At 42.3% G+C, this 25923-nt stretch overlaps 1 protein-coding gene across 1 annotated transcript in view; it reads right to left on the bottom strand.

Annotated features, from left to right (window-relative positions):
* FBN2 (fibrillin 2) overlaps positions 1-25923 on the bottom strand; it is a 149320-nt gene that overhangs the window by 101408 nt on the left and 21989 nt on the right. Inside the window, exons 6-7 of the mRNA XM_028749285.2 lie at positions 20454-20651; positions 9058-9183 (exon numbers count right to left, since the gene is read on the bottom strand). Of these exons, the coding sequence (XP_028605118.2) occupies positions 9058-9183; positions 20454-20651 (324 nt within the window). The remainder of the gene's footprint in view (positions 1-9057; positions 9184-20453; positions 20652-25923) is intronic.

The following is a 25923-nucleotide window of genomic DNA, read 5'->3' as shown; positions in this document are numbered from 1 at the left end:
AGCTAAAGTGGTGCTTCAGGTTAAGAACAGTTTCAGGTTAAGAACGGACCTCTGGAACGAATTAAGTACTTAACTCGAGGTACCACTGTACATGCTGTTTCTTTTCTTGTCTTTCTCTGTGTACTTTATTTTCCTTTTAAAAGAGAATGTGTCTTTTTCTGTTCCCTTCTCTTAAAAAGAAAAAAAGAAAAGATGATAAAAGGGAGGGGGGCTACCAGCATATAACTGGTGAGAGATGGAGCTTAAAATTTTCATTGCTTTCAAACCACACTGTGAAACTTGACAATACTGCTATGCTCTTAAACTAACCATATAGTTGTTCCTATAGTATCTTCTAATATGATTCTCACAAAGCAATGCCATTTTATAGTGACCTCTGGTACATGTAGTCAGCGCTCCTTGTAAATCTCTTTATGCAATCTATCACCAGTTAAAAGTTGCCAGCTTTCAGGTTTTGTAACGAACTTGGAGGCTGGCCCAGGTTTAAACTGGGATTCATTTTGTTCAAGCTTAGGCCAAGTTTCCACAAACCTTGAACTGACTTATGTTTTCCATTTTGAAGCTATGCGAAACTCTGTAGGGTTTGTACGTCTCAATCTATAGCCAGATGATTCTGCCTCATCTGCCTTTTAAGTTGGATAAAAAGAAAAACGAAGAACATTGTCCTCATAATGTTCTCATAAAAGGAGTCCAAATCCTTGAGCCTTTATCTATAGCTATGGAATTCCTCACTCGGAAGGTGTTCAGAAGTTGTCACTGGTGCAGAATGCAACAGTTGCTTTGTGCTAGGACACTGGCTTTCTATAGCATTCTGAGCCTACTCAAGGTGCTAGTTTTTGTATTTAAGACACAAATTATGTATATTAAAGTGAATACAAAAAAACAGCTAAATAAATAAACCATGAGGTCAGTGTTAACAGAAAGCTTGATAAGAAAGGAACATGTTTCATCTGCTATTTGATGATTTGAACAGAACAAGTTTAGTTCATTGTCATGTTGTGTTGTGTATGTGACAAAGGGGAACCACACCAGCGTGAAGGCATCCTCCTCTGCTTGTCCCTGTGCTAATTTAAGTTTGTTGGCTAATTTTTCTAGCTAGGTGGTTTCCCACCCATTTTGGTAGCAGTAGCTCATGTTCGCTCCTGATAGGTCCTTCCAGTGTCTAGTTATCATGCTTACGAAACAATATGGCTAATCTGACCACACAACCCTGCCCCCAAACACATACAAACAAGCCACACTGCAACCAACTGAACGCAACCAACCAGGCTCCTGACCCTCTAATCTCTTGCAGTGCCAATAAAAATAAATAAATTTACAAATAAAGTACCTACCGGCATGATGCTGAGACAATACCCTACCCAAACGCTATGCAATTTAACAAAAGAACGTTACCTTCCCATCTGTCTCCCTCCCCATCTCTCCCCCCCCCCCCCCCCCGCAACTGCATTATGTCTACGAGGATAGTGTCTCACACAAAACATAAACGAACTGACTATGGAGATGTAATATGTACCATACTTTTCCGTCTATAAGACACCCACTTGTGTAAGAACCCCCCCCCCCCCCATTTTGGGGGACTGAATTTTAAGAAAATGAGGGGAGAGGGCCCAAAGTTGTTGAGCCTCTCCCCCTACGCAGCTGCGGGCAGGAAACGCTCCCTGGATCGTTTCCTGCGCACAGCGGCATCGGGTGAATTTGTGTGCCATCCAGTTTGCAGGAGCGCAACTTCCCCCGATGCCGTCGCGCACAGGAAACGATCCAAGGAGTGCTTCCCGTGCGCAGCGGCATCGGGTGGATTTGCACTCCTGTCAAAGAGCTGGCTGGCGGCGCGGCGCTTCTCCCCTCCCCACCCCCGCCATGCCACTATCCGTGTATTGGACAACCCCAGTCCCCCCCCCCCCCCATGATTCAGGTTACACACTCCGCTAACCCAGAAATAGTGCTTCAGGTTAAGAACTTTGCTTCAGGATAAGAACAGAAATCGGGCTCCGGCGGCACGGCAGCAGCAGGAGGCCCCATTAACTAAAGTGGTGCTTCAGGTTAAGAACAGTTTCAGGTTAAGAACAGACCTCTGGAACGAATTAAGTACTTAACCCGAGGTACCACTGTACTTAGGCCGTTTGTTCATCTGGCTCAATGTTGTCTACATTGAATGCCACCAATTCTCCAGAGTTTCATGAAGGAGTCTTTACCACCAGTCCTGGAGATTAAATCTTAGACCTTCTACACGTAAAAGCTCTACCACTGGGACTGCGTACACAACTCTAAGATTTTCTTTCTTGGAGATTGTGCACAGTTTGTTTACAAGCCACGCATCTCTCCTTCAAATGTTGCAGAGTTCTCTTGGAACACACAGTGGATGAGTATTAAGCCCGTCTGCTGCACATGACTTGGCCTTTAGGAGGTGAAAGAATGTTTAACCATCATCACCATAAAATCTCCCGAGTCCTTTAAAATCAAGGACCAAGCCAGCACTGTTTTAAGCCAGTTCTGTCAAACAGTAAAGACAAACATCCAATTAAACACAAATACAGTCATATCTCGGGTAACAGATGCTTCAGGTTGTGTTTTTTCAGGTTGCGGACCACCGAAACCTGGAAGTACCGGAATGGGTTACTTCCAGGTTTCGGCAGTTGCGCATGCGCAGAAGCGCTCAATTGCAACCCGCGCATGCACAGACAGGGGTTGCGTACGTGCATCCCGCACAGATCACGTTCATAACCTGAGCGTCCACTGTACCTCTTAACTGAAAGAAGAAGAAAAATGAGGGTGAAAATGTTGTTAAGCGTTGTGCAAGGCAAGAGAGAGAAGAAGATATATTTTAAGCATTACACCTAGGACGGGACTGGACATGGCCATAAAATGGATAGCAAATTCCCACCTGTGGGACATTTTACTAAAAAGCCAGCCAGCCAGCCTGCCTGCCTGCCTGCCAAGCAAAACAACTTCCCTGCTTGTCTGCTAGAGGTCATCTCCTTTACCAAAATGACTGCAATGAACAGGATATAATAATTGGGAACTAACCTTGCCAGAAGAAAGTTTGAAGACATTTCTGAATAGTTGCACGTTCCCTTTTCATCATTTGCTGTATTGGAAGCATTTTAAATATATAAAATGTCCTTACCATTTGTTGATGAGATGTTTGTGTGTCTGCTCACACAAATCCATGAACCTGTTAACTTATACACTGGTATAGGAATACTTAATCTGGGAGTGTTTGTGCATCCAAGTGGCTATTGCACTTTTGTTGCTAGTAGTTTAAAAATCCCAGTACTGTCTTGCTTACTTAGGTGAATAAGCAAGAAGCAACACATCCCAATATGAATTAATCTAATTTAACAAAATGTGGATAAAGAGTAAATATAGAGGAAAGTAAACTACTGTAGTGAAGGGTTGGGTAGGGAGTGGACAAGCCTAGGGACTTTTCCCTGTCTCCCAAACATAGGGAGGGGGGAAACGTCTAATGAGGGCCAAAGACAAGTGACTTTCAGATGCATTATAATACTTTTTATTATGTATATAAACTTAAGAAATGCTTTTAAAATGTAAAGTACCACGAACAAAAAATATTTTTATTTTTCTAAAAAAGAAAAATGTGATACCCACAGAATTAAGGATTAAATGTGTATTTCCAGGAACACTGAGAAAATCACTAAGCCTTTATAGTTTCCCCTTAATACTAGACTACTACTACTACACAAAACTAAAATCCTTCAGAAATAAAATGAAAGTCTTGTAAAGAGTATAAAAATTTAATTAAGCTGCGGATCCATGAGACCAGAGTACAAGTTCTACTGGGTTACAGTAGGTTTTGTGCTCTTAAGTTATTTAAGCAATTTTGGTCAGCAAAGTACTGAGAATGTAATGTGAATACTTCTTCACATTCCTGCCAGGAAAAACGTTTCTTTTAAGCATGCTAAAGCACATCTGGTTCTTCAAGTCCAAAAGGTAAAAAAGAAACTGAAATTACATGACTCTTAGTTTATTTTCTTTTTTTAAAAAAAAGTAAAAATGGATAGTTAATGTCAAAGTCATACCATTCCTGTTAAAAACTGGCATCTTGCCTAGGTGAGGCCTGCAACACGTTTGCCCCTTTGCAATGTTTGATCTGGCTTTACATATATGAGAGGGGAAGGGAGTGAACTAAATACTTGCTGGTGAGATCACTTAAAAGAAAATCCAGATTAAAACAAGTATTCTTCTATTGACTGAGTTCTCGTGCTCTCTCTTGCTCTTTGAGCCTTATAATAAGCCCAATTTTGTCAATACTCTCATATTTTGAAACGTTTCCTGCACTGAGGGAGCTCAACTTAACCCCTAAAATAATGTTTACCTTCAAAAACCTAAAGCATCTTTTATTAATTTCAGGCGCCCTTTCACAAAGTGGTTTAAATAAATCAATAAAAATCTACTATCTGTTTTAGAAAGCTGTTCTCTGTGCATTTGGATACCTCTTAAGATACTCATGACCAAATTCTGCACGATAGTTCTTGAAGCCAAGGAAGGGGTTTTCATCTATGTTTGGATACAACTGAAAGCCATTTTGAATCAAGATGGTGGACTGCCATATCAAAACTACACTGATTTTAACCACTGATTTGAAAAGCACAGTGATATTTTGGTTTCCTAGAATTTCCAAGCAATTCCAGGTATGAGGCTATGAGTGTACAATAAAACAGAAAAGACAAACAACCCTTTGTTTTTAAGGAGGTTTCCCCATCCCATAAGAAGCCCCTCTGGAAGAATCCTGGATCCAATGCATTGCCTGCCAATTCATTTCCAGGACCAATGACTGTAGAGATTCATGGATGACGACTGAATTACTTAACTATTTTTTTCCACCCATAAGGCCATTTGCTTGTTGTTTTTCTTATTTGTTTTTGACCACTCACTTATTCAGAGTGGAACGCTATCATGAATTAGTTTGGCATGTACTCTATTCCCCAATAGCACATATCTCAAAAAATGTTTTAAAATAATTAGCCTTGCCTGACATATAGAAGTTCACTAAGTTCTAAATACTCAGAAATAATTAATCATTCTATTGGTAAAGCTGCAAGTACAAAATTTATTTTAAAAGTATATTTATATAGGTCACTAAGCTTTTCATGGTTTGTGGCATTCAGATTTCTTTACATTAAAACATACAATAGCTTGTTTTTCTAACTGATTCATGCCAGGAATAGGTAATGTCTGCTACACTTTCAGCCCTGTCTGAAGGTTTATACCCACCCACACCCCTTCCAATAAAATGTCATATATGTTAGGGCGGTATGTCAAAAATGGCGGAATTTTCTAAAATTATTTAAAACGTCCAGGAAACCCTGGGCATATGCCAGCCCATGCCAGCCAGTGTTGCTTCTTTGGCAAATTTTCCCCAAAATAGCTTTAAAAAATCTTTTTTTGAGATTTGGGGGGGGGGGGGAGCTCAATAACTTTGGCAAAAGAAAAAAAAAGAAAAAGCAGCTCAACAACTTTGGGGTTCAGATTTTCACTTTCTGAAATATGGCAACTGCTCACTGGAAGGACAGATCGTGAAGCTGAGGCTCCAATACTTTGGCCACCTCATGAGAAGAGAAGACTCCCTGGAAAAGACCCTGATGTTGGCAAAGATGGAGGGCACAAGGAGAAGGGGACGACAGAGGACGAGATGGTTGGACAGTGTTCTCGAAGCTACCAGCATGAGCTTGACCAAACTGCGGGAGGCAGTGGAAGACAGGAGTGCCTGGCGTGCTCTGGTCCATGGGGTCACGGAGAGTCGGACAAGACTAAACGACTAAACAACAACAAAAATATATGTATGTAAGGCTGTCATTATGCAGCTCCCACTAGGAGCTGGATTTGCATGAAGTCAGGATGAGGTGGGGAAGCAAAACAGAAGGCAGTTTTCACAACAGCAGTGCCATGGCATGGGAGCCAGAGGGGAGGGAAGTTTGAGGAAAGCAGGGAGGAAGGAAAACGAGAGGAAATGCTAGTTTAAAACAATGGCAGAGGTTTGAGTAAAGTACCTCCATACAATGGAATATTTGAGGGCTCTGCATTCTTTGTCTCCCTCACGTGAGGAAGCTGAGGAATGGAAGTGGGAGAAGTTTGAATACAGTGAGAAGGGTGGACACTGGAAGCAAAAAAAGTAGGTGATTCAAACAACGGCAGAAGTTTGAGTAAAGCAGGGATGGAGGTTCACTGAGAGTGAGAGTGTGGCAAGAGGGAATGAAGAGGAAATGGGCCTTTTAAATGAGAGCAGAGGTTTGAGTAAAGTAGAGGTGGAGAAAAAATGACAGGGGGAAAGTGGTGATTTTAAAAACAAGTGGTAGAGTTCACTGACTAGAGTGAACAGGGGGTGACACTGAGGGGAAAGTGGCAATTTAAAACAAGGTTTGACTATAGAAAGTAGGGAGTTCGGAAAGGCTCTGCTATGTTAGCTTTTTAGTACTAGCTTCTGCGTTTCATCCATCTCAGCTATTCTCTTTGCTAAAATTGTTTTTAAACAACAACAGCCCCTCAGTGTCACTGCATCCCTGCTTTACTTAAACTTCTGCCATTGTTTAAAACCACATTTTTCATCTAAGTGTCTCTCCACCCCCACTGTACTCAAACTCTTTCATTGTTTGAGTACAGCAAAAAGGGAGGAAGACTGAAAGGGGGGGGGGGATGGCTGTTTAAAACTCCCCCACTTCCATTCCTCCACTGCTTCGTGTGAGAGAAATACAGGATACACAGCCCTCAAATGCTCCATAGCAGCTTCACAGAATTTATTTCACTGCGGGTAGGTACTATGTGTTGTCTTCAACATCTTAATGATTCAGTGTAGTAATTTAGAAGACATATTAGTCCTAGTGCTGCAGTAATAAAACTGCAATAAAACTTTTGCAAAGCTAAGCAGGGTCCAGCACGGTTTCAAACTGGATGAGGAAACCGTGTGTTGAGATTCCTGAACTGCAGGTAATTAACTACATGACCCTTGGGGTCCTTTCCAACTCTATGATTCTACAATTTTATTAACACACAAGTACCCATATACGTGGGTGGCGCTGTGGGTTAAACCACAGAGCCTAGGACTTGCCGATCAGAAGGTTGGCGGTTCGAATCCCCGCGACAGGGTGAGCTCCTGTTTCTTGGTCCCTGCTCCTGCCTACCTAGCAGTTCAAAAGCACGTCACAATGCAAGGAGATAAATAGGTACCGCTCTGGCGGGAAGGTAAACGGCGTTTCCGTGTGCTGCTCTGGTTTCACCAGAAGCGGCTTAGTCATGCTGGCCACATGGCCCGGAAGCTGTCTGCGGACAAACACCGGCTCCCTCGGCTAATAAAGCGAGATGAGTGCCGCAACCCCAGAGTCGGCCACAACTGGACCTAATGGTCATGGGTCCCTTTACCTTTACCCATATACGTACAACATCCACCACCTGATCTTAACATTTGGTAACTGAACAAACTGGTAGGCTTACTCTTAAGCTTGTCTATTCATCCTAATGACACAGCAACACTTTTTCAGCATGGTGTTTGTACAGAAAAGGGCTGCCGAATAGGAGAGGACGAAGCTTAGAAATGGGGATGGTCTGTGTACAAAAGAGTTGAGGAAAGGAGGAGGTAGAAAAAGGTGTTGAAGAAGGTGATAATGTTGTGTATTGGCAAAGCTGGAGGACCTAACAGGTGAGGGGAGAATGCATGAAAAGGGATGTGTGATCTGTGTGCAAGAAAGAGTTGAGAAAAGGGAGGAGGAGGAAAAAGAAGGGTAGAAGGAAATAATAACAGCATTTCTTGCTTACATGTTACATGTTTCAAAAACAAATAACTTGTGAATTCCACAATACAGCACAAAAGCCAAGGACATACCCACACTTGCTTTGCCTACGCAATAGCTGTACTATGTACAGCTAAATTTAGAAACTAAAGCCGTTTTCACCTAATTTGTTTCAGTTGCTGTTGCGCAAGTAACAGTACATTTCCAAATTTTCACTGAGAGGATAAAGGATTTCTCATGGTGAAAATATACAACAGTTCTCTATTTATTGTTACCATTGCCTTTATTATTTATTCCAAAACTGATTTATTTATGATATAGTTCCAAGCAAATATTTTCTCAGTGGTGATAATAATAATAATTTATTTATTTATTTATACCCCATCCATCTGGCTGGGTTTCCCCAGCCACTCTGGGTGGCTCCCAACAGAATATTAAAACCACGATAAAACATCAGACATTAAAAACTTCCCTAAACAAAATGTTTGTTTTCCTTCATTAAAAACTGGAGTTATATCCTCTGTTTTGCTAGCTTTTCTTCAAAGCTTAACCAATTGTATTCATAGTTACAATGTCTGTTATTTAGCAGGAATTGTAAAGGAGTGCAATTTTTGGGAATGTTGCAGGTGAAAAAATAGACTGGTCTTGCTACCTTGCTCCCAACACTGTTCCCAAGAACTCAGATTTTCCTGTCAAAGTTCAGTCAAAATGAGCAAATAAGTTAAAACATAATTAATCTACACATAACATATATGTGGTTCGTCTGTTCATGATTAAATGGATTTTCTCTTCCACTGTTCCTCTCTCACTCAAACACCTGTGCAATCAGATTACGTTACCTCACTCTCTCATGGTCAGCACGACGGATCTTCTTAGGCCTTGCAATTCATTTAATAGTAGAAGAGGTCAAAAAAAGAGTTCTTAAGCCTAAGGGAGGGTTTGGAATATTTCCAGAAATGCTTATACAAGAGAACGAGAGAAGGGATTTAGAGTCTCTGTCCCATGGTGCCGGGATTGCTTGACACTCTGAAGCAGGAAGGAAATGGAGGATGAAGTGTTTTGGCAAATTTCAAAAAACGGAGAAGGAATAGCTGGAAGAAGCAAAAATAAATAGGGTGCAAAGTGTAGATGGCAGGCGTTTTATGGGAGAAAATGAAAATTGGTGTTCCTATCAACCATCCGACTGAATTCCTATGTTAGGGTCCAGACTCTAAACCCCAAACTATGCTCCCCATGCTCTCAGTCCAATATATCATAAGACAACAGGCAGTGAGCACTATGTATGAGTTTTTCCCCAGTTTGTTACACTTACCTTCACATTTCTGAGTTGCTTCATTCTGTTTGTGACCAGCAGGGCACTTGCACTCATACGATCCAACTGTATTGATGCAATTTCCCCCTTGGCAGATCCCAGGGATTGCCTGACATTCATCAACATCTGCAAATAAAATATGCATTTTCAATATCCTAAATGAAAATAAACCTCATGTGAATGCTAATAGAATGTACACTGATGTGTTTTCTTGCTGGGGGCAATGATAATGTGGAATCTCCATCTCCAGACGATGGGATTAGTTACCTCTATGCTCGTCAGTATTCCACAAATCCTGAAACCTCAAAGGTCCCTGCGATCTAGTGCTGCTGGCATCTGAAACCCCACCCACTCGGCCCAGCTGGACTGGCTGGAATTCAAATCAATCACCTGGTGAGAAAGCCTCACCAATCCTCAGTGGCCAGCCTGGGAAGTCCCCAAACTGTTGTCCCAAGCATCGCTCCCTGGGGGGTGGGAGTCGTCTGCAATGGGCCATAACAGCTGCCCACCCTATGACTGGGTAAGCAGCCATTTCTGGAGTATTTTAAAAGTTTATTTTATTTTTATTTCAGAACTTCTGTAACTTCTGCATCCACTGAGTATGGAGAAGCCACCATCTTATTTTAGATGGCCCCATTTTGCTTCTACACTATTAAATTTTCACATTACAAGGAATTATTCTATTTAAAACCAACCAACAAACAAAAACAATTCTAGTTCCAGAAACCTGAAGACACATAGATTGCAAGCAATAAGAATTTGCAAGACTATACAATGTAGACATCTAGCTAAACATAGTTTATTATAACCATTGATTGCCAAACTTCAGTTGTAACTAAATTTGCAGAAGTGTTTATACTTTACTGCTGCAACTATGCTGAGTTTATTTAGAAATAAACAGCCTCCATAATGCATAGAATAGAGATGATGTAAAGCCATGTGGACTCCTGCATGTCCTTCCTAGAATTGGCATTTTTTAGTTTTTGGTTTACAATATAGGCTGTTCAAGAGGAACAGCACTTATAATGAGGGTACATTAGAACAATCAATTTTCTTTCTAATAAAAAATGACTTATGCATTCAAGTACAGTGGTGCCCCGCAAGACGAATGCCTCGCAAGACGAAAAACTCGCTAGACGAAAAGGTTTTCTGTTTTTTGAGTCGTTCCGCAAGATGAATTTCCCTATGGGCTTGCTTCGCAAGACGAAACGTCTTGCGAGTTCTTGCGAGTTTGTTTCCTTTTTCTTAAAGCCGCTAAGCTGTTAATAGCCGCTAAGCCGCTAATAGCCGTGCTTCTCAAGACGAAAAAACCGCAAGACGAAGAGACTCGTGGAACGGATTAATTTCGTCTTGCGAGGCACCACTGTAGTCTAGAACTTTGTTGTCTGAAAAAGCTCAATGACTCTGCAGACATTCTTCAATAGAGAGGCCAGATTTTTGCCCTCTGTCTGGATGGCAGGTGCAATGGTGACCAATCTTTCCACCCAGAACCCCATGACACAGGCGCTTACGTTTCTTTTTCATCTCAGCAGTGCTAATTCAGCACATTAAAAATCCTCAACACATCCCGCAACTATATACAGATTTTAGCATGTTTAAATGGCACATTATGAATTTTGCAGACTGTTATCATTATTATTATTTATTGAATTTATATATCACCCTATACCCACAGGTTCACAGACTGTTGATGGTGCCTGTAAGAAACTGCATTTTTATGGGAGAAATCTAAATGTAACAAGATGGTGCTGTTTCAAACACTATCAAGTTAATTGTGTGAAAGGGGGAGACTGGACTTCTATTCCTAAATGACGCCAGATACAGTTATACCTCGTGTTGCGCTAGGTTCATGTTGCATCTTTTCAGCTTGCGTATGCAGCAAACCCAGAAGTGTATATTTCCGGGTTTCGCTGTGCGCACACACGCCAGAAGCATTCTGCGTGCTTCACACATGCACAGAAGCACTCTATCACGCTCCGCGCTTGCGCAGAATCGCCACTCTAGTTGCGGACGGATTGTGTCTGCAACTAGAGGTACCACTGTACACTGTATTGGGGTACCACTGGCAGTTTTCCAGGAGGCAGATAAACTGATGAGTCGAAAATATTACTATGGAACACATAAGGTTTCAGTTGTGACACTTGGCTACAGAATTCAACTTTCATACATTTCAGTAGAAATTCCACTCAAATATATTGGTCTGTAGTTATAGGCCAATGAAATTTTGGGATTCCAATGAGAACCTGGTGACTGGTTGGAGGGTCTGACTGGAGAGAATAAAAGGGCAGACTCAGCATTTTTTAAGGGGCTTCGGAAGACTGTGGAGATATGTGTTGAAGAAAAAGAGACAAGTCTGAGAGTTTCGAATGGAAAGCTCTTGTTGCCAGGGGAAACAACCAGTGTCCATAGGGGGCTTAAGAAGTGAGGAAGGAAGAAGAAAGACCCAATGCTTTAAAGCTGAAATCAATGAAAGCCGAAGGTCTGCAAGGACTGAGGAAGTCTCCCACCAAAGTCCTTTGGAAAAGCCAATGGGAGCAGTGGCAGACTTTGGGCTCTCAAATTTCAGTGGTGCCCTGTGCGACGCAAATTTGGTACCCCCTGCCTCTTGTGCTCCGTTCTATAGAATTGTTGTGGTTCCCCTTGCAGTGCGGTGCCCAGTTCTGCCACATTGGTTGTGCCACCCTAAAACCACCTCTGATGTCACTATATTTCAGTATGTTAGCTTGAAAGAAAAAACCAGCAAGAAGACTTCAGGTGATCAGCCAGTGATTTAACAGAGCTGGGGTGATTGGCCAATGATATAGTATAAGGATGCAAACTAGAGCAAGCTTCTCTTTAAGACAACAATTACAAATATGACAATAGGTTGGGCAGGAGGAATGTGTAATTTACTCTACCTCTTCGCCAAAATTTCCTCCTGTGGATTTTTTCAACCAATCTTCATCAGTTAATGAGAAAAGAAATTGTGTTCAAAAATTATTGAGGGGGAGAGGATATTTTGGTAAAATTCTCATGGGCAGGGGGGGAGGAATTTGTTATGCTTCTGTTACTTCTGAGGTGACCCAAGGGTAATTTGTGAGTGCCCTTTCTTTGATTCAGCAAATCATCTCACTAATAATCTGCACTATGGAGTTTCTGGGGTTACTGTGTTTTAAAGCCCAGGGCAAGACTTCATAAGGGAACTCATCCCATGGGGCTTTTTCAGATTAGGAAGCATGGAGTGGCAGGAAGGCAGCAGAGTGCAGGAGAAATCTTTACTGGAAGGCAAAATGCATATACCACCTTTGGCCACCTTGAAACAATAAGGTAAGCTCAAAAACGGGGGGGACACACCATCCTCTGAAATTCTAAAGTGCTCTGAGAATAAGGCAAAAAAAAGTGAAGGAGAGAAAACTTTTGAGACACTGGAGGGCAGATTTCAGCACTGCGTTTATTCGCCCAAAGTTGAGTCCCACCAGACACGTGGTATTAGTAACCACGTCAGTATTCCCAATAGCCTCTTTCAGTTCTTAGCTGTAAGGTACAGGGTTTGACCTTTAGCCTTCTGCTTCAATGTGCACTCAATGCATGGAGGCGTTCAGTACAAGTAGACCTTTTATCTGCCAATGTTGCTTATTCAAATGCAGCCAACTGTGTCAGCAGAGCAGTAGCTAATATTAACAATTTACAGATGTTGTAAGTAGCAAATTAATGTGCAAACAGCAATATATGAATTCTCTGGTGGCCGCTACTTCTACAAAGACTGTCTCTGTTTGACTCCTTCACAAGAGAATGTTTCACAGCTAAATGAGTTGCAGATATTAAATTATTAAATAATTAATTGCTCTACTAGCAGGAAACAAAAATAGGCTAAGTTTCCCTCTCTCCCTGCAGTGAAAACATTTTAGTATTTAAGAAACTTTATTAATCATTATCAGCTTTAGTTCGATTTATGGTAAAAAAAAAAAAAACAAGGAAGGGGGGGGGGAAAGACAACAACTTGCATTATGTTAAACTGTTCTATGGAAAAGAAATCAGGAAGTGAAATATGAATGGAGCCTTGCTACATCAGCAACCGAAGTTAGAGAAGCTATTGATATTTACATATGTACATAAATTAGGTCTGAAATTTGGTTGGACACATCACAGTCTTACACAGTGAGGTTCTGAACTAGCCAAATGAAGGCACATATCAAGTTGATTTCAGTGGTTTCATAGGGCCACAGGTTAGAAGCCATATTGGTTTCCATCTCTGTAAATAGCTCTTGTTATATTTTTCATGCCTCGCTTCATTTTTCATATGAAAAAGGGCTTGTAGATCTTTTGGTTCAGCAGAATACTAAGAGGGAATCAAAATATTATCGTGACCATTTATAGGTGGGAGACACCGACAGCAGGAGAGTCTGTCATATATGGCATTGTTCTGCCCACTTCCATCAATGTTGTGGTTCCCACTATGCCACCCTATGGTCCAGCAAACCCCACTTCACCAGAACCAACTTGAGTCCTTTCCAGGGATATAGAAACATAGGTTTCAGACATGAGTATTTCCCACCTCTGCCTGGATGCCAGCATGTGCTCATGAGAACTCAAAATTCCATGGCTACTGAACATGTTCCTTCTGCACTAGGCTGTTAGATGCTTTTTAAAATATTTGTTAACATCAGTGTTTCCCTAACATATGCTGTTACCTCTGCTTCTTGTTCTCAGTGGCCTCATTTTGCTTACATTCTTCTCAGCACTCACCACCTGAGTCTGCTATTAGAACGAGTGGTTCTAGCCAGTAATGTGGGCAGAAATATTCACAATCCTAGTGGCAAAAGATGGACTTGTAAGGAAATAAAGCTTGAGTCCAGTTAATACATATTTACAGTGCCCTTTTACTGTAGATAAGGCAGGACTAACATCTGTTGTTTTCATCCCGAATTGAGTGTTTCTATAATCTTACAATGTCTAACCAGATGTGTTCTTAAAGCGATGTTTTACATCAGGGTAGTCTCGGCTGGAATTGTGTCTCATCTGTTTTTAAGTTGATTATAAATGTGTACTAATTACTACAGAGATATCAAATGGTCATCTCTTCCAGCTTGACCCGTCCCCTAGACAGGTAAAGGTAAGGTAAAGGGACCCCTGACCATTAGGTCCAGTCGTGGCCGACTCTGGGGTTGCGGCGCTCATCTTGCTTTCTTGGCCAAGGGAGCTGGCATACAGCTTCCAGGTCATGTGGCCAGCATGACTAAGCCGCTTCTGGCGAACCAGAGCAGCACACAGAAACACCGCTTACCTTCCCACCTGAGCGGTACCTATTTATCTACCTGCACTTTGACGTGCTTTCAAACTGCTAGGTTGGCAGGAGCAGGGACTGAGCAATAGGAGCTCATGCCGTCGCGGGGATTCGAACCACCGACCTTCCGATCAGCAAGTTCCAGGCTCTGTGGTTTAACCCACAGCGCCACCCACGTCCCTCCCAGACAGGTACAAGAGAGGAAACCAAATGTTTGGTTTAAAGCATTCTTTAAACCTTTCAGCTTTAAAGCCCACTTTACTGTTTATAGCTACATGCGTAGTCGGGCTTTTTGCTTTTTGTATTGAAGAGCAGCTCTGCCATACCACATCAGAAGCAGCCACTGAAACTAAGTGAAGCTTCTACTGCAAAGCAACATGCTCCTCAGCAGATAAAGTGATATATGTCAATGTAACTTTCTCCTCCTCCAGTTATCTTGTGGCTTAAAAAAAAGGCATGTCTGTCCTTCCTTGGAGGTTTTTAAGCAGATGGCCATCCGTCACATTTGATCTAGTTGTAATCTAGACTAGGTGACCCCTGGGGTCTCTTCCAACTCTACAATTCTAAGTGTATATGTCTGTGTTCTCTCTATCTCTCTCTCCTTTCTTTCGTTCTCACACACCACTTGTATCCTGCCTCTCCAGAATGAAGTGCTCAAGAAAGCTAATCAAAAAACAATCCATCTAAAAAATTCCAGTAGAATGCAAACAATCCAGTAATACCTAAATCCAATAATATAGAATGTAAACAGCTAAGACTAAATGCCTGTCTAAATAAACAGGTCTTCAACAGGCAGCTAAAACCTAACATAGCTAGGGCTAGATAGATCTCCCAAGGCAGGGAGGTTCCACATCTCAGAAGCTTTCCTACCAGATGTACCTCAGTTACAACCAGGACATGTAGGAAGGCCTCTGTGTATAACCTCATAGATTGGGGAGGGTCATCAAATAAGTTTATCCTCCCTTTTAGTTACAAGGCAGCTCATGATCTAAACTCTTCCTAAAAGCCACGTGAAAACAAAACTCAAGCCAGCATCAGAGGCCAACAGAAGAACCATACACACCACAAGCCAACATGCAGAATCTCATTCAAGATCATCAGATTTCTTTAAACTTAGGAACATACATTTTTTGGAAGAAGGATGCAAAGGGAATCACACTTGCAAGGAAGATGGGCTTCTACCCTACACTCAAAACAGGGGGCCTATCAAAGTGATGGGTGCACGAAAGCTTGTCCGGAAGGTCCTGTGCAAATAAAGATCAGGATGCTGCCAAAGGCCTAGAAGGAAGAGGAACAGCAAACAGTGGTACCCTTAGGACCCTTTGTCCTACTGAGGACGATGGCTTGGACATGGCAGTTGTTTGCTGCCACTATTTCCACAGTGCCATTGTTCTAAACAGGAAAAGCAAACCCACGTAATCTCTCAAAGTAAAAAGCAGAAGATATGAATTATGTGCCATCAAGCACACCAAGAAAGAGAAAGAACAACTGGACATGGACTTGAAATCTATATTTTCGAATTAAAAGTCAGGAGGTGTACAACAACAGAATTCTCTCAGTTGTTCAGTTCAATGGCAAATCAGGAAAACTGATAATGGCTGTCAAATAGTTCCATATAATACCTTTATGGGATTGTTCTGAGGACGCACCAAATGTGATTTCAAGTGCTTCTTTCATTTGGTTGGAAGACATAGCAATTCCATCTGGATCTCAGATAGGGAATCTTTTCTGATTATGACTTGAAAATGGGATTCTCCATTATCTTCCCTAAGGGCCGTGGGTTCGAGCCCCACATTGGGCGAAAGATTTCTGCATTGCAGGCAGGTGGACTAGATGATCCCCGTGGACCCTTACAGCTCTTTAACTCCACAATTCTATGGTCTGAATAAAGGCCACACATAATCAGTTCCTGTGTTTCTCTGTTAGTTAACAAAAGGAACACAGTACTGTGTGCAGGAAAGCAAATTCAATCCATGTTTGCAATTGGCCTTTGTGTCTGGCTTAATAAGAATTATGGATATTCAGCACATTTCAGGATTTGTCCCTTGTCAAAAGTCCGATGTTATCTTTATGCCTTTGATATTTTGCTTCTCTCTGAAATGATTTGACAGTACAAGCTTCTCAGCAGCCAAGTTCCTAATTCATGTTGAGCGAAGCACATTCAGAACGCCATAAGAAGCAATTGTGAAATTACATAGTGTAAAAAAGAAAATGGTTGTTTTAAATGCGCATTGTTCACAGGCAAAATACCCACACTGTTTTCAATTTCCACAGTGTAATTCTGCAACAATGTCAACTGTTCATTGCACAGTTTAAGGATATTTGTCATGCTCAGTTAACCAGCAGCCAAAGCCGTGAAATGCCAAAAAACATTCTCAAGGGCACTGAAGCTACAGAGCCAAGTGAATCTTTGGCATACTTCTAATCATTTCTCTCCATAAACTACAGGAGTCATAAGCATTAGAGAAAAGATACTCATATAGTGAGCATACCCCTGAAAACCTCCAGGCCTGACACACAGTTTGTAAACTTCCACCCATTTCCTATAAGATGCACTTAAAGCATTTTACAATGGTGCCTCGCAAGACGAAAATAATCCGTTCCGCGAGTCTCTTCGTCTAGCGGTTTTTTCGTCTTGCGGAGCAACCCTATTAGCGGCTTAGCGGATTAACACTATTAGCAGCTTAAAAGGTAAAGGTAAAGGTACTATTAGCGGCTTAGCAACTATTAAAGGCTTAGCGGCTTAGCGGCTAAAAGGCTATTAGTGGCTTAGTGGCTATTAGCGGCTTAGCGGCTAAAAGGCTATCAGCGGCTTAGCGGCTATTAAAGGCTTAGCGGCTTAGAAAAAGGGGGGGAGCGAAAAAAATTGCAAGCCCATAGGGAAAATCGTCTTGCGAAGCGCATCGAAAAACGGAAAACCCTTTCGTCTAGCGGGTTTTTCGTCTTGCGAGGCATTCGTCTTGCGGGGCACCACTGTATTGCCTATTTGCAATCGGTAAACTGCTATCTCCTGCCCCAAGGGGGGCGGGTGGAGCTACCTTCACACAGAAGAAGGCAGAAGTATCAAACTCTCCTGGATCCCAGCAGAACGGCTTTTCCCGACCAGGAACCAGGACTGAGACTAACAGTTCCAGAATCCCCCAAGTCTTTCTTTCCCTTCCTAAGAAGAAAATCCCTGGGCACACGTGGGGACTCAGAGGCATTTTGGGAAATGGATAGGGAAAGTGTGAGGCTGCTTGGGGCCTGTGCTTCTCTCTCCAGGCAGCCCATCCACTTCAGCGGACACCAAGGGAGGTGTACAGAAGTGTCTTGGCAGCACACTGGGAACCCCAATCCTAGAAGCAGGAAACAAACTCTTCTATGAGTTCTGACAGTGCGTACTACCATTAAGGAAGGCTGGACAGAGCCAAAAATGCAGTGCTGAAACCTTTTTAAAACACCACATACTTTGTTTCCCACGGTCAGCTTCTTTCACTCACTTTTGTATACATGAATAAAAAATTATCCAGCAGCACCTTAGAGACCAACTAAGTTTGTTCTGGGTATAAGGTGCTACTGGACAATTTTTTAATTTATTTCAACTGCGTCAGACCAACATGGCTACCTACCTGAATCTACTTTTGTATACAGTTACACCTCTTGTGCATGCTAGAATATACCGTAAGTTTGCATATCTTCTCTCAAAAAAATATACCAGTTTTCCTGCATAAAAAAATTGTAGTTTTGTAAGATAGTAGCAAACAGTGATGTGTGTTTCATGTCTGTGCTTCAATGTCTTTGAGAGTGTTCTGCTGGTTCAAAGAACACACACAAAGCCTGAGGCCCGTATGGTTGCATTACATAAAATAAAAGCTGTTTACACTGTTGTGTTCCCATTGCAAGATCTGCAAAGAAAGTTTTATGCCACTGCCTTCTGAGTCACATGAACAATTGTTCTGTTATTACACTATTTTCTTGGGTGCAAGGCCATGAACCCAATTCTTCTACCTGACCTATGGAAGTCTATTGAAACGTGTTTTTCTTTCGTGGCCTAAGCCTAAGCCTATGACACTTTCAGCGAGACTTTCCCAATCTAGTGTCTCCCAGATATTTTTTGAACTACAACTCCCATGATTCATCATTGGCCATGCTGGCTAGGGCTGATAGGAGTTATATGCCAATGACATCTGGAGGGAACCAGGATGCAGAAAGCTGTTCTAAGGAGAAGGAAGGATATATTTACTACTTGTTACTACAGGAAGGGATGCGGGTGGTGCTATGGGTTAAAACACAGAGCCTGGAACTTGCCGATCAGAAGGTCGGCGGTTCAAATCCCCACGATGGGGTGAGCTGCCGTTGCTCGGTCCCTGCTCCTGTCAACCTAGCAGTTCGAAAGCACGTCAAAGTGCAAGTAGATCAATAGGTACCGCTCCGGCGGGAAGGTAAACGGTGTTCCCGTGCGCTGCTCTGGTTCACCAGAAGTGGCTTAGTCATGCTGGCCACATGACCCGGAAGTTGTACGCCGGATCCCTCGGCCAATAAAGTGAGATGAGCACCGCAACCCCAGAGTCGGTCACGACTGGACCTAATGGTCAGGGGTCCCTTTACCTTTACTACAGGAAATTACTACTGGTTACTTTTTTTTCCTACTCATTCCACATTAGATTCGATCCAATGGAATAAAATTGGCACATATGTCTGACTGATGTAGAACGACCTATTGTTATATTAATTCACCTTAGAAAGCAAAAGATCACTGTATCAACCCACTGAGCAGAAATTATGTCACTTACTCATTTTGTACAAGGACAAATATGCTGCTTTGTTAAGGCTGCCAATTTTAGAACCAGTCCCTATAATGAGGATTTCTACATGACTCTCAGATTTTAGTGTCAGCCCCGTAATTGCATTAATTACATACTCAGTGCCTATAGGGACAAAAACCTTTGAAGTACATTTTCTTAATAACTGTAATAACCCTCACAATTTTCAAGAAAATGTACTTTAAAGTTTGCCTGGCCAAGGCTGGGAGTAAAAATGGACATTTCTCCTATATTTCACAGTTCAGTATGTTGTGAACAAGTTACAACTCTGGGGGTGGGGAGGAGGGGAGTTGCTCTCACCCCTTTCTAGGAAACCCCACATTTCACTTTGGGAACCACTCATTCACTTGTTTTACCAAAATGCAGTTTGTTCAAAGGAGGCAGGGCCTTGATTATGGACAGGGGCAGCAACAGGAGAGCACCACTCAGGGCATGGTGGCACCGCTGCAGACTCGGGTGACATAGGGTAGGGCAGCAATGAGGTCAGGCCAGCAGGGCACACTAGCAGAAGTGCCAGATTGGGTGCCCAAACCATCCTGCTCTCTCTGCTGCCCTTACCTGCCCCCTCGCTGTCCCGTGGTGACAGTAGATGCTGGGAGGCCGAGACTATTGTGGCCGCCCTCTCCACCAGCTGCTCCTGTGCAGGGGAAATTATAGACATGGTATATACAGTGGAACCTCGTGTTATGGACGGGATCCATTCCGGAGGCCCTTCCGTAACACGGAACTGACACAAGCTGAAGCGCCGCTTCTGCGCATGCGAGAGTGGCAAAACGATGTCATTACACACAGCTATAATGCAACAAAGCCAAAAATTGCCCCTTCATTTCAGCAAAAGAAATGGCGAGCCTGCAGATTACATTAAAGTTTTGTATTCAGTCGCTTAATGTCCAAGCCTCTTGCAATATAGTAACCTGTTCTGGTTCTTCCAGGTTGCCGTGGGGCGCAACATGAAAACACATAACCTGAAGCAGACGCAACATGAAGTATGACTGTATAATGGTTATCCCAAGAAAGGGAAAAGGCATCTATTGCAGTACATCTCAATGAGTAAATGGAATTGTTTTCACTCTTGTGTTTCATGCACAGTCTGTGGGTCTAATTCATTCTTCCACAAACACATTGGTTTCATTATTATGTCAATGCAGCCTAACAAGTATCTTGACACTTACAGAAATGCTTTATATTTTGAATATACTCTCACTTTCTCTCTCTCTGTATATATATGAGAAAGGAGGGAAGAAACATCTGGCTTCAATCAATTGCTCAGATCTACTCTACAGTAGGAAAACATTTAAATTGCAGTAACTAATGTAACACAAATGGCTTACCTTGACATGCGCCAGTGCGGATGTTGGGGATGAAACCACGGCGGCAGGGCTGAGGCTGAGCAGGGCACATCTCACAAGGATGGCCCCATGCACGTCCAATGGTTGCGCAACAAAGCGTCTTCGTGCAAACAATGCCAGTCAGCTGGCCTTGACACATCTGGTTGCTGACCTGAGTGAAACAAGGGCCTGTTCTGTAATCTGGAAATTAAGAGGAAACATTTTAATGCCTGAGGAGTGCCTCCACCTCCACATCTATAAACAGAGCAACTTTTCAGTTTACTTCACTTATCTGATGCAGTAATATGTTCCGTTTGAAAGCTTGCAACATAATGAACCATTTTTTTCTGAAGGGCCATGGCATGTTGTGACTTTCTTTAAAATAAAAAAGAACAAATTCACTCTATCCCACTAGGGATTTAAATTCCTTGAACTCTTAGTGTACCTTGTCTATGTTTTCAGTTAAAAGGAGGGATTGTTAAAGATATCTATCAAACACTATCCACACATGAATGACAGTGCAAATGTCACGAGGCTTGCACAAATTTTGATCAGAGTGCTGCTTTGATATCATGACCTGGCAGGACACTGAGAAAATGGAAGAGGACCCCAGTGAGGGCGTAACCACTGGGACAAGCTGAAGATGGGGAATGGGAGGCTGGGGCTGAGGAGGTCTCCTCAATGAACAATAGAGGATGTTGAAGAGGCAGCCAGCAGTTCACAGGGGCCAGAGGAAACAGACATGAACCAGAACCAGAGGTGTCCCCTTCTCCATGAATGTGACAGGCTCTGAGGCTCCAGGAAAAGTGGGGAATATACCTTAAGAGGATGAGGTAGATGAGAGAACACAGCCCAGTTTACTAGTTGATCAGGTGAAGATCAGGTGACTTGTTAGGTCTGGGAGGCTTGTGGTCACTCACCTTGATTAGGCTCAGAGCAGGTGATGATCACATGCTTTGTTAAGGAGAGAGATGGCCCTTGCAAATTGCCCTGATCAAAGGACAGTTTGCACCTGGAGATGGACAGGAGGAAAGGTGTGCTTAACTTTTCCCCAACCATGGGGAAAACTAGCTAACTAAATTCTTTCTCTTACACACACACACACTTTTACCCTGTGCCAATTTCAAAAATGTGGGTTCGGGACACCCTGATGCTACAGTAAAGGCATCTGTTGGGGAAGATTTAGGGGGAAACAATTGGCACACTTTCTTGCCCATTCTCCAGCACTAATTGTTCCTTCCCAAAGGTGCCTTGCAATGAAGAAAGGAGTGTGACGATGTCATTACACACAGCTATAATGCAACAAAGCCAAAAATTGCCCCTTCCTTCCAGCAAAATAAATGGCGAGCCTGCAGGTTACATTAAAGTTTTGTATTCAATCTCTTAATGTCCAAGCCTCTTGCAATATAGGCCTCTATAAAAAAACACCTGCATTGTATAACAAAACACCACCCTTTATCCAGAGAACACAGAGCAGTTTAAAGTATAAAATACAAAATACATAATAACACCCCATCCCCGACCAATAACCCCACCACAGCACCCAAAGGCTTGCGTGATAGGCAAGACATGGTGGATAATGATGCTGAAACCAGCAACAGAGAAGCCCTGGTTGAAATACATAAAATTTCTTTATGTATCAACAAGTCAGAGAGGATTCAGTGAACTGTTTGGAAAACAGGTCGTACAAGGACAGGCTAAATGTATAAGGAAAAAATTTATATATCTAAGATTCAAATAAACGGATCATCCTAAATATGTCAAATAAGAGTATGCATTTCTTTAGCTGGGTAACTAACAGAGGGATTTTAAAAGCTGGTTTCAAATGTAGCAAATTTATGCTGTGTACTGGAAAAGGTTCCTTATCTTGCAACTTTCCATCTGGATTCTGCCCCCACACCAGGGTTCTATTTAGTTCAGTGTGCCATAGTACCCCTGCTATAAACCTTTTGGTGAGATGCTTGATCTCCCTACTAGAAACGTATTCATGCTGCAACAGGGACAGCCAACATGCTTGTGTAGCTTGCCATTTCGTACCGCAATGGTGAGCAAAGATGGGACTTTATCACAAGGCTGTCGGGCTGTTTTGCATGTTCATGATATCTGCCCAATTGCAGTGTTTATGTCAGTCTGAATAACTTTTGCTTTGTTCTGCACGCTGCCGCCTATGTCTGGAGAGGCCCACTACTAAATGCTGGAAGTCCAGCAGGGATTCTTATTACATCTTTATTCTATGCTCTATGAGTCCAAATAGCTTCTTTCACACAGAAGAACAAACTGTGCATGTAAAAGTTGACGGAACCGCCGCCCCTAACTTCTGGACTTTAAGCAGAAATCAGTAGTTACTTCGTTTTCTTTCGGCTATACACCCTGCTCATCTTCCTCCTATCGCAATTATTTCACTAGTTACAGAGCAATTCAAAGCCCCCTTGCGACGGAGGTGTAGGTGTATGTTGGATTGGCCCTAGGTGCCCCTTCTGTCTTTTCCGCCAGCCTCCTCCTGCCCACTACCTGCAAAGTAGTGCCAGTGCCACTCTGCTAGAGCAGAGCACCTTCACAAAGCCAGGCAAAGTTCTGCCAACAGGATGTCTACTGGGTGGCAGCCAGCAAAAAGTACCGTAGCAGGGCTTTCCCAGAAGAAGCTGATCAGGGCTGAGATCTGTTGGATTCTAGGCCTGCCCCCCACTGCCATCATATAATGGAATTGGCACTGCCTGCCTTCTGCCCTGGCTTTTGGAATGGCAGAGCTGCAGTGGTAGTTCCATCATGCCATTAAGGTACTGCCGAGCTAGGAGGGAGTATGAGAGCCAGTGTGGTTAAGAGCGGTGGACTCGTAATCTGGTGAACCGGGTTCGCGTCTCTGCTCCTCCACATGCAGCTGTGGGTGACCTTGGGCTAGTTACACTTCTTTGAAGTCTCTCAGCCCCACTCACCTCACAGAGTGTTTGCTGTGGGGGATGAAGGGAAAGGAGAATGTTAGCCGCTTTGAGACTCCTTCGGGTAGTGATAAAGCGGGATATCAAATCCAAGTTCTTCTCTTCTTTGCAGTGGTTCCCAAACTTGGGACTCCATCTGTTTTTGGACTTCAATTCCCATCATCCCTGACCACTGGTCTTGCTAGCTAGGGGTGATGTGGCCTGTAGTCCAAAAACAGCTGGAGACCCAAGCTTGGGAAACCATGGGTTTTAAAGGAAGACTTGCATAAGCCAATGCCTATAGGATTTTTAATATTTTCATGCCACTTTTTCTTTGGGTTGCTCAAAGTCGTTTACATGAATTTCAGTAGGAGATTGTCCATCAAGGTGGTAACTTGGCTCTCTGGGCTTTAACAAAAGTATCCATATCATGCTATGATCAAACCATGCTATGGATCAGCTCCACTCTAAGGGACAACCACTTTCTAAGGAATGCCTGATACTACAGTGGGATGCTTTTATTTTTCCTTTTAGAACTACCTTCCAAGTCATTAATTTCTATGTTAAGGCTGAAGGATTTCACAAGTCCCAACACATGGTGATGTATTCATGATGGTATCCTGGACACGTCACCAGTGTATCAGGCCTACAAGTCCACAATTACATGGATCTGAAATATTTCCGTAGACACATATCCCCGGTGGCATTTCAAACCAACCTATGCAAGGCTGATAAAATGATTTATTGCCATGGTGCATAGGAAAACAACCTGGCACATTGCTGAAGGCATTCCACGCTTAGGCTGACGACACTTTTTTCCTTACACCTAATTAAATTAAACGTAAAATTAACATAAACAAAAATTAACTTCATATTTTCCTTGTGCGCAGACAAGTGTCATGTTAGGAGTTTCACAATTTGTTTTTGCCCCACTGTTGCTATGGGAACAATTCTATCAAAAGGCACTGATGGAACACATGTTACAAATTATAGTTTGCTTAGCAAATCTTATGCCTTGATGAGAGTAGGTAACCTACTTTTCACATGTGGTTGCTACGTTTTTCTCTGTCTCTGAAAACTGTCATCTCCAGAATGGAATGACTTAGAACATGGAGAATGACAAAATAGCTATAATAAAACAATTATCTATCTCTCTGTGTGTAATAAAACAATTATCTATCTCTCTGTGTGTACACACATATATTTATGCCTACCTTATGGTACTTTTTCAGCATCTTACATTTGTATTTTAAAACAACAGCCAGATCCTAAGACTGGATGTAACAAAAGTTACACCAATGCAATGTCACAAAACTTCCGCTAAGCTCCAAAATACACAAGCTAGGAAGTAAGCCTTATTGAGCACAATTGAATTAACTTCTGAGATTGTGCTGCAGATCTTATATCAGCAATGTTAGGCTGGCATGGAAATATTTATGTTAGGCTGGCAATGCAAATATTTGGGATCAGCAGATAACAGCATTTCCATAGTTTGTTCACCCCCACAAGGTCCCCTTCCATTCTTAGGCTCCGCACAATTATAATCCCATGCACCGGGAGAGCAAGACTAGCTCTCAAGCATTGCTCAGATGGCTTGCAACAATGAACGATTACAACAAAATAAAATATACTAAAATACAAAAATACAAAAAAAGAAAAAGAAAAATACATAAACTACACAACATTAAAAATCTATTTTAAAGCAGAGCTAGAGATCATGAGTAAAAAGTGCCACAATAAAAATGACAACAAAAGACAGCCTGAGAGGGGGCTACCCATGCTTCATGGGGTAAGATGGTGCAGCCACTGAAAAGGTCCCGGCTTTTGGCATCATCAACCATGCCTCTGATCAAGGTGGGGCAAGAGATGGGTCTCCACTCTAGGTAGGGTACAGAGAGCCCTATACTTAGTGAAGCGATCATAGTATCACTCAAGCAAACACCCTGATTTAGCCCTCATTCCACTAACCCACAAATCAGACTTTTATAGGGTTCAAGTAAATCATGCCTTTGTGTTCCCAAGAACATGTTTCATTTCTGTATATAATTCTTCAAAATATAAGCATCTGCCATTATGCTTTATGTTCTGTTGTACAAAACAGACTATTAAAACGTCAAACTGTGCAGAAGCTGCAAATAAATACATTAACGATCATCTCAAACATTTTATTCCAATAGTTTAACGGTCATTAATGAAAAACCTATTCTTTTTAAATAATGCATCACAGCCAAAACAAAGAGGTTGCCATGAGGTTTTAGCTGTTTACATTAGATAGTCATGTGCTGATTTAGACCAGATAAAAATAACAAGCATTTTTACAATGTTATCCAGCCAGCTGAGAATAATACTGTGCATGTGGGAAATGAGAGCCAGTCTCTTCAGTTGGGGGAGGATAATAAAAGTGGTCATTTTTCCTAGAAAAATTAACTCTGCTTAGAATAAGATAAGTCTCACAAATGAAAGCTCAAATGCTTTTCTGCAATCCTCTACTCAAATCATGCTAGGACTGATGCATGCTACCACTACACCATTTCATATTTTCTAATTGTGTGCTTTCT

This window comes from Podarcis muralis, chromosome 11, assembly GCF_964188315.1.
Source record: "Podarcis muralis chromosome 11, rPodMur119.hap1.1, whole genome shotgun sequence".
In the NCBI taxonomy this organism is placed as follows: Eukaryota; Metazoa; Chordata; class Lepidosauria; order Squamata; family Lacertidae; genus Podarcis; species Podarcis muralis.
Note: the sequence above shows the minus strand (reverse complement) of the source record. Positions and strands in the feature narration are given on the sequence as shown.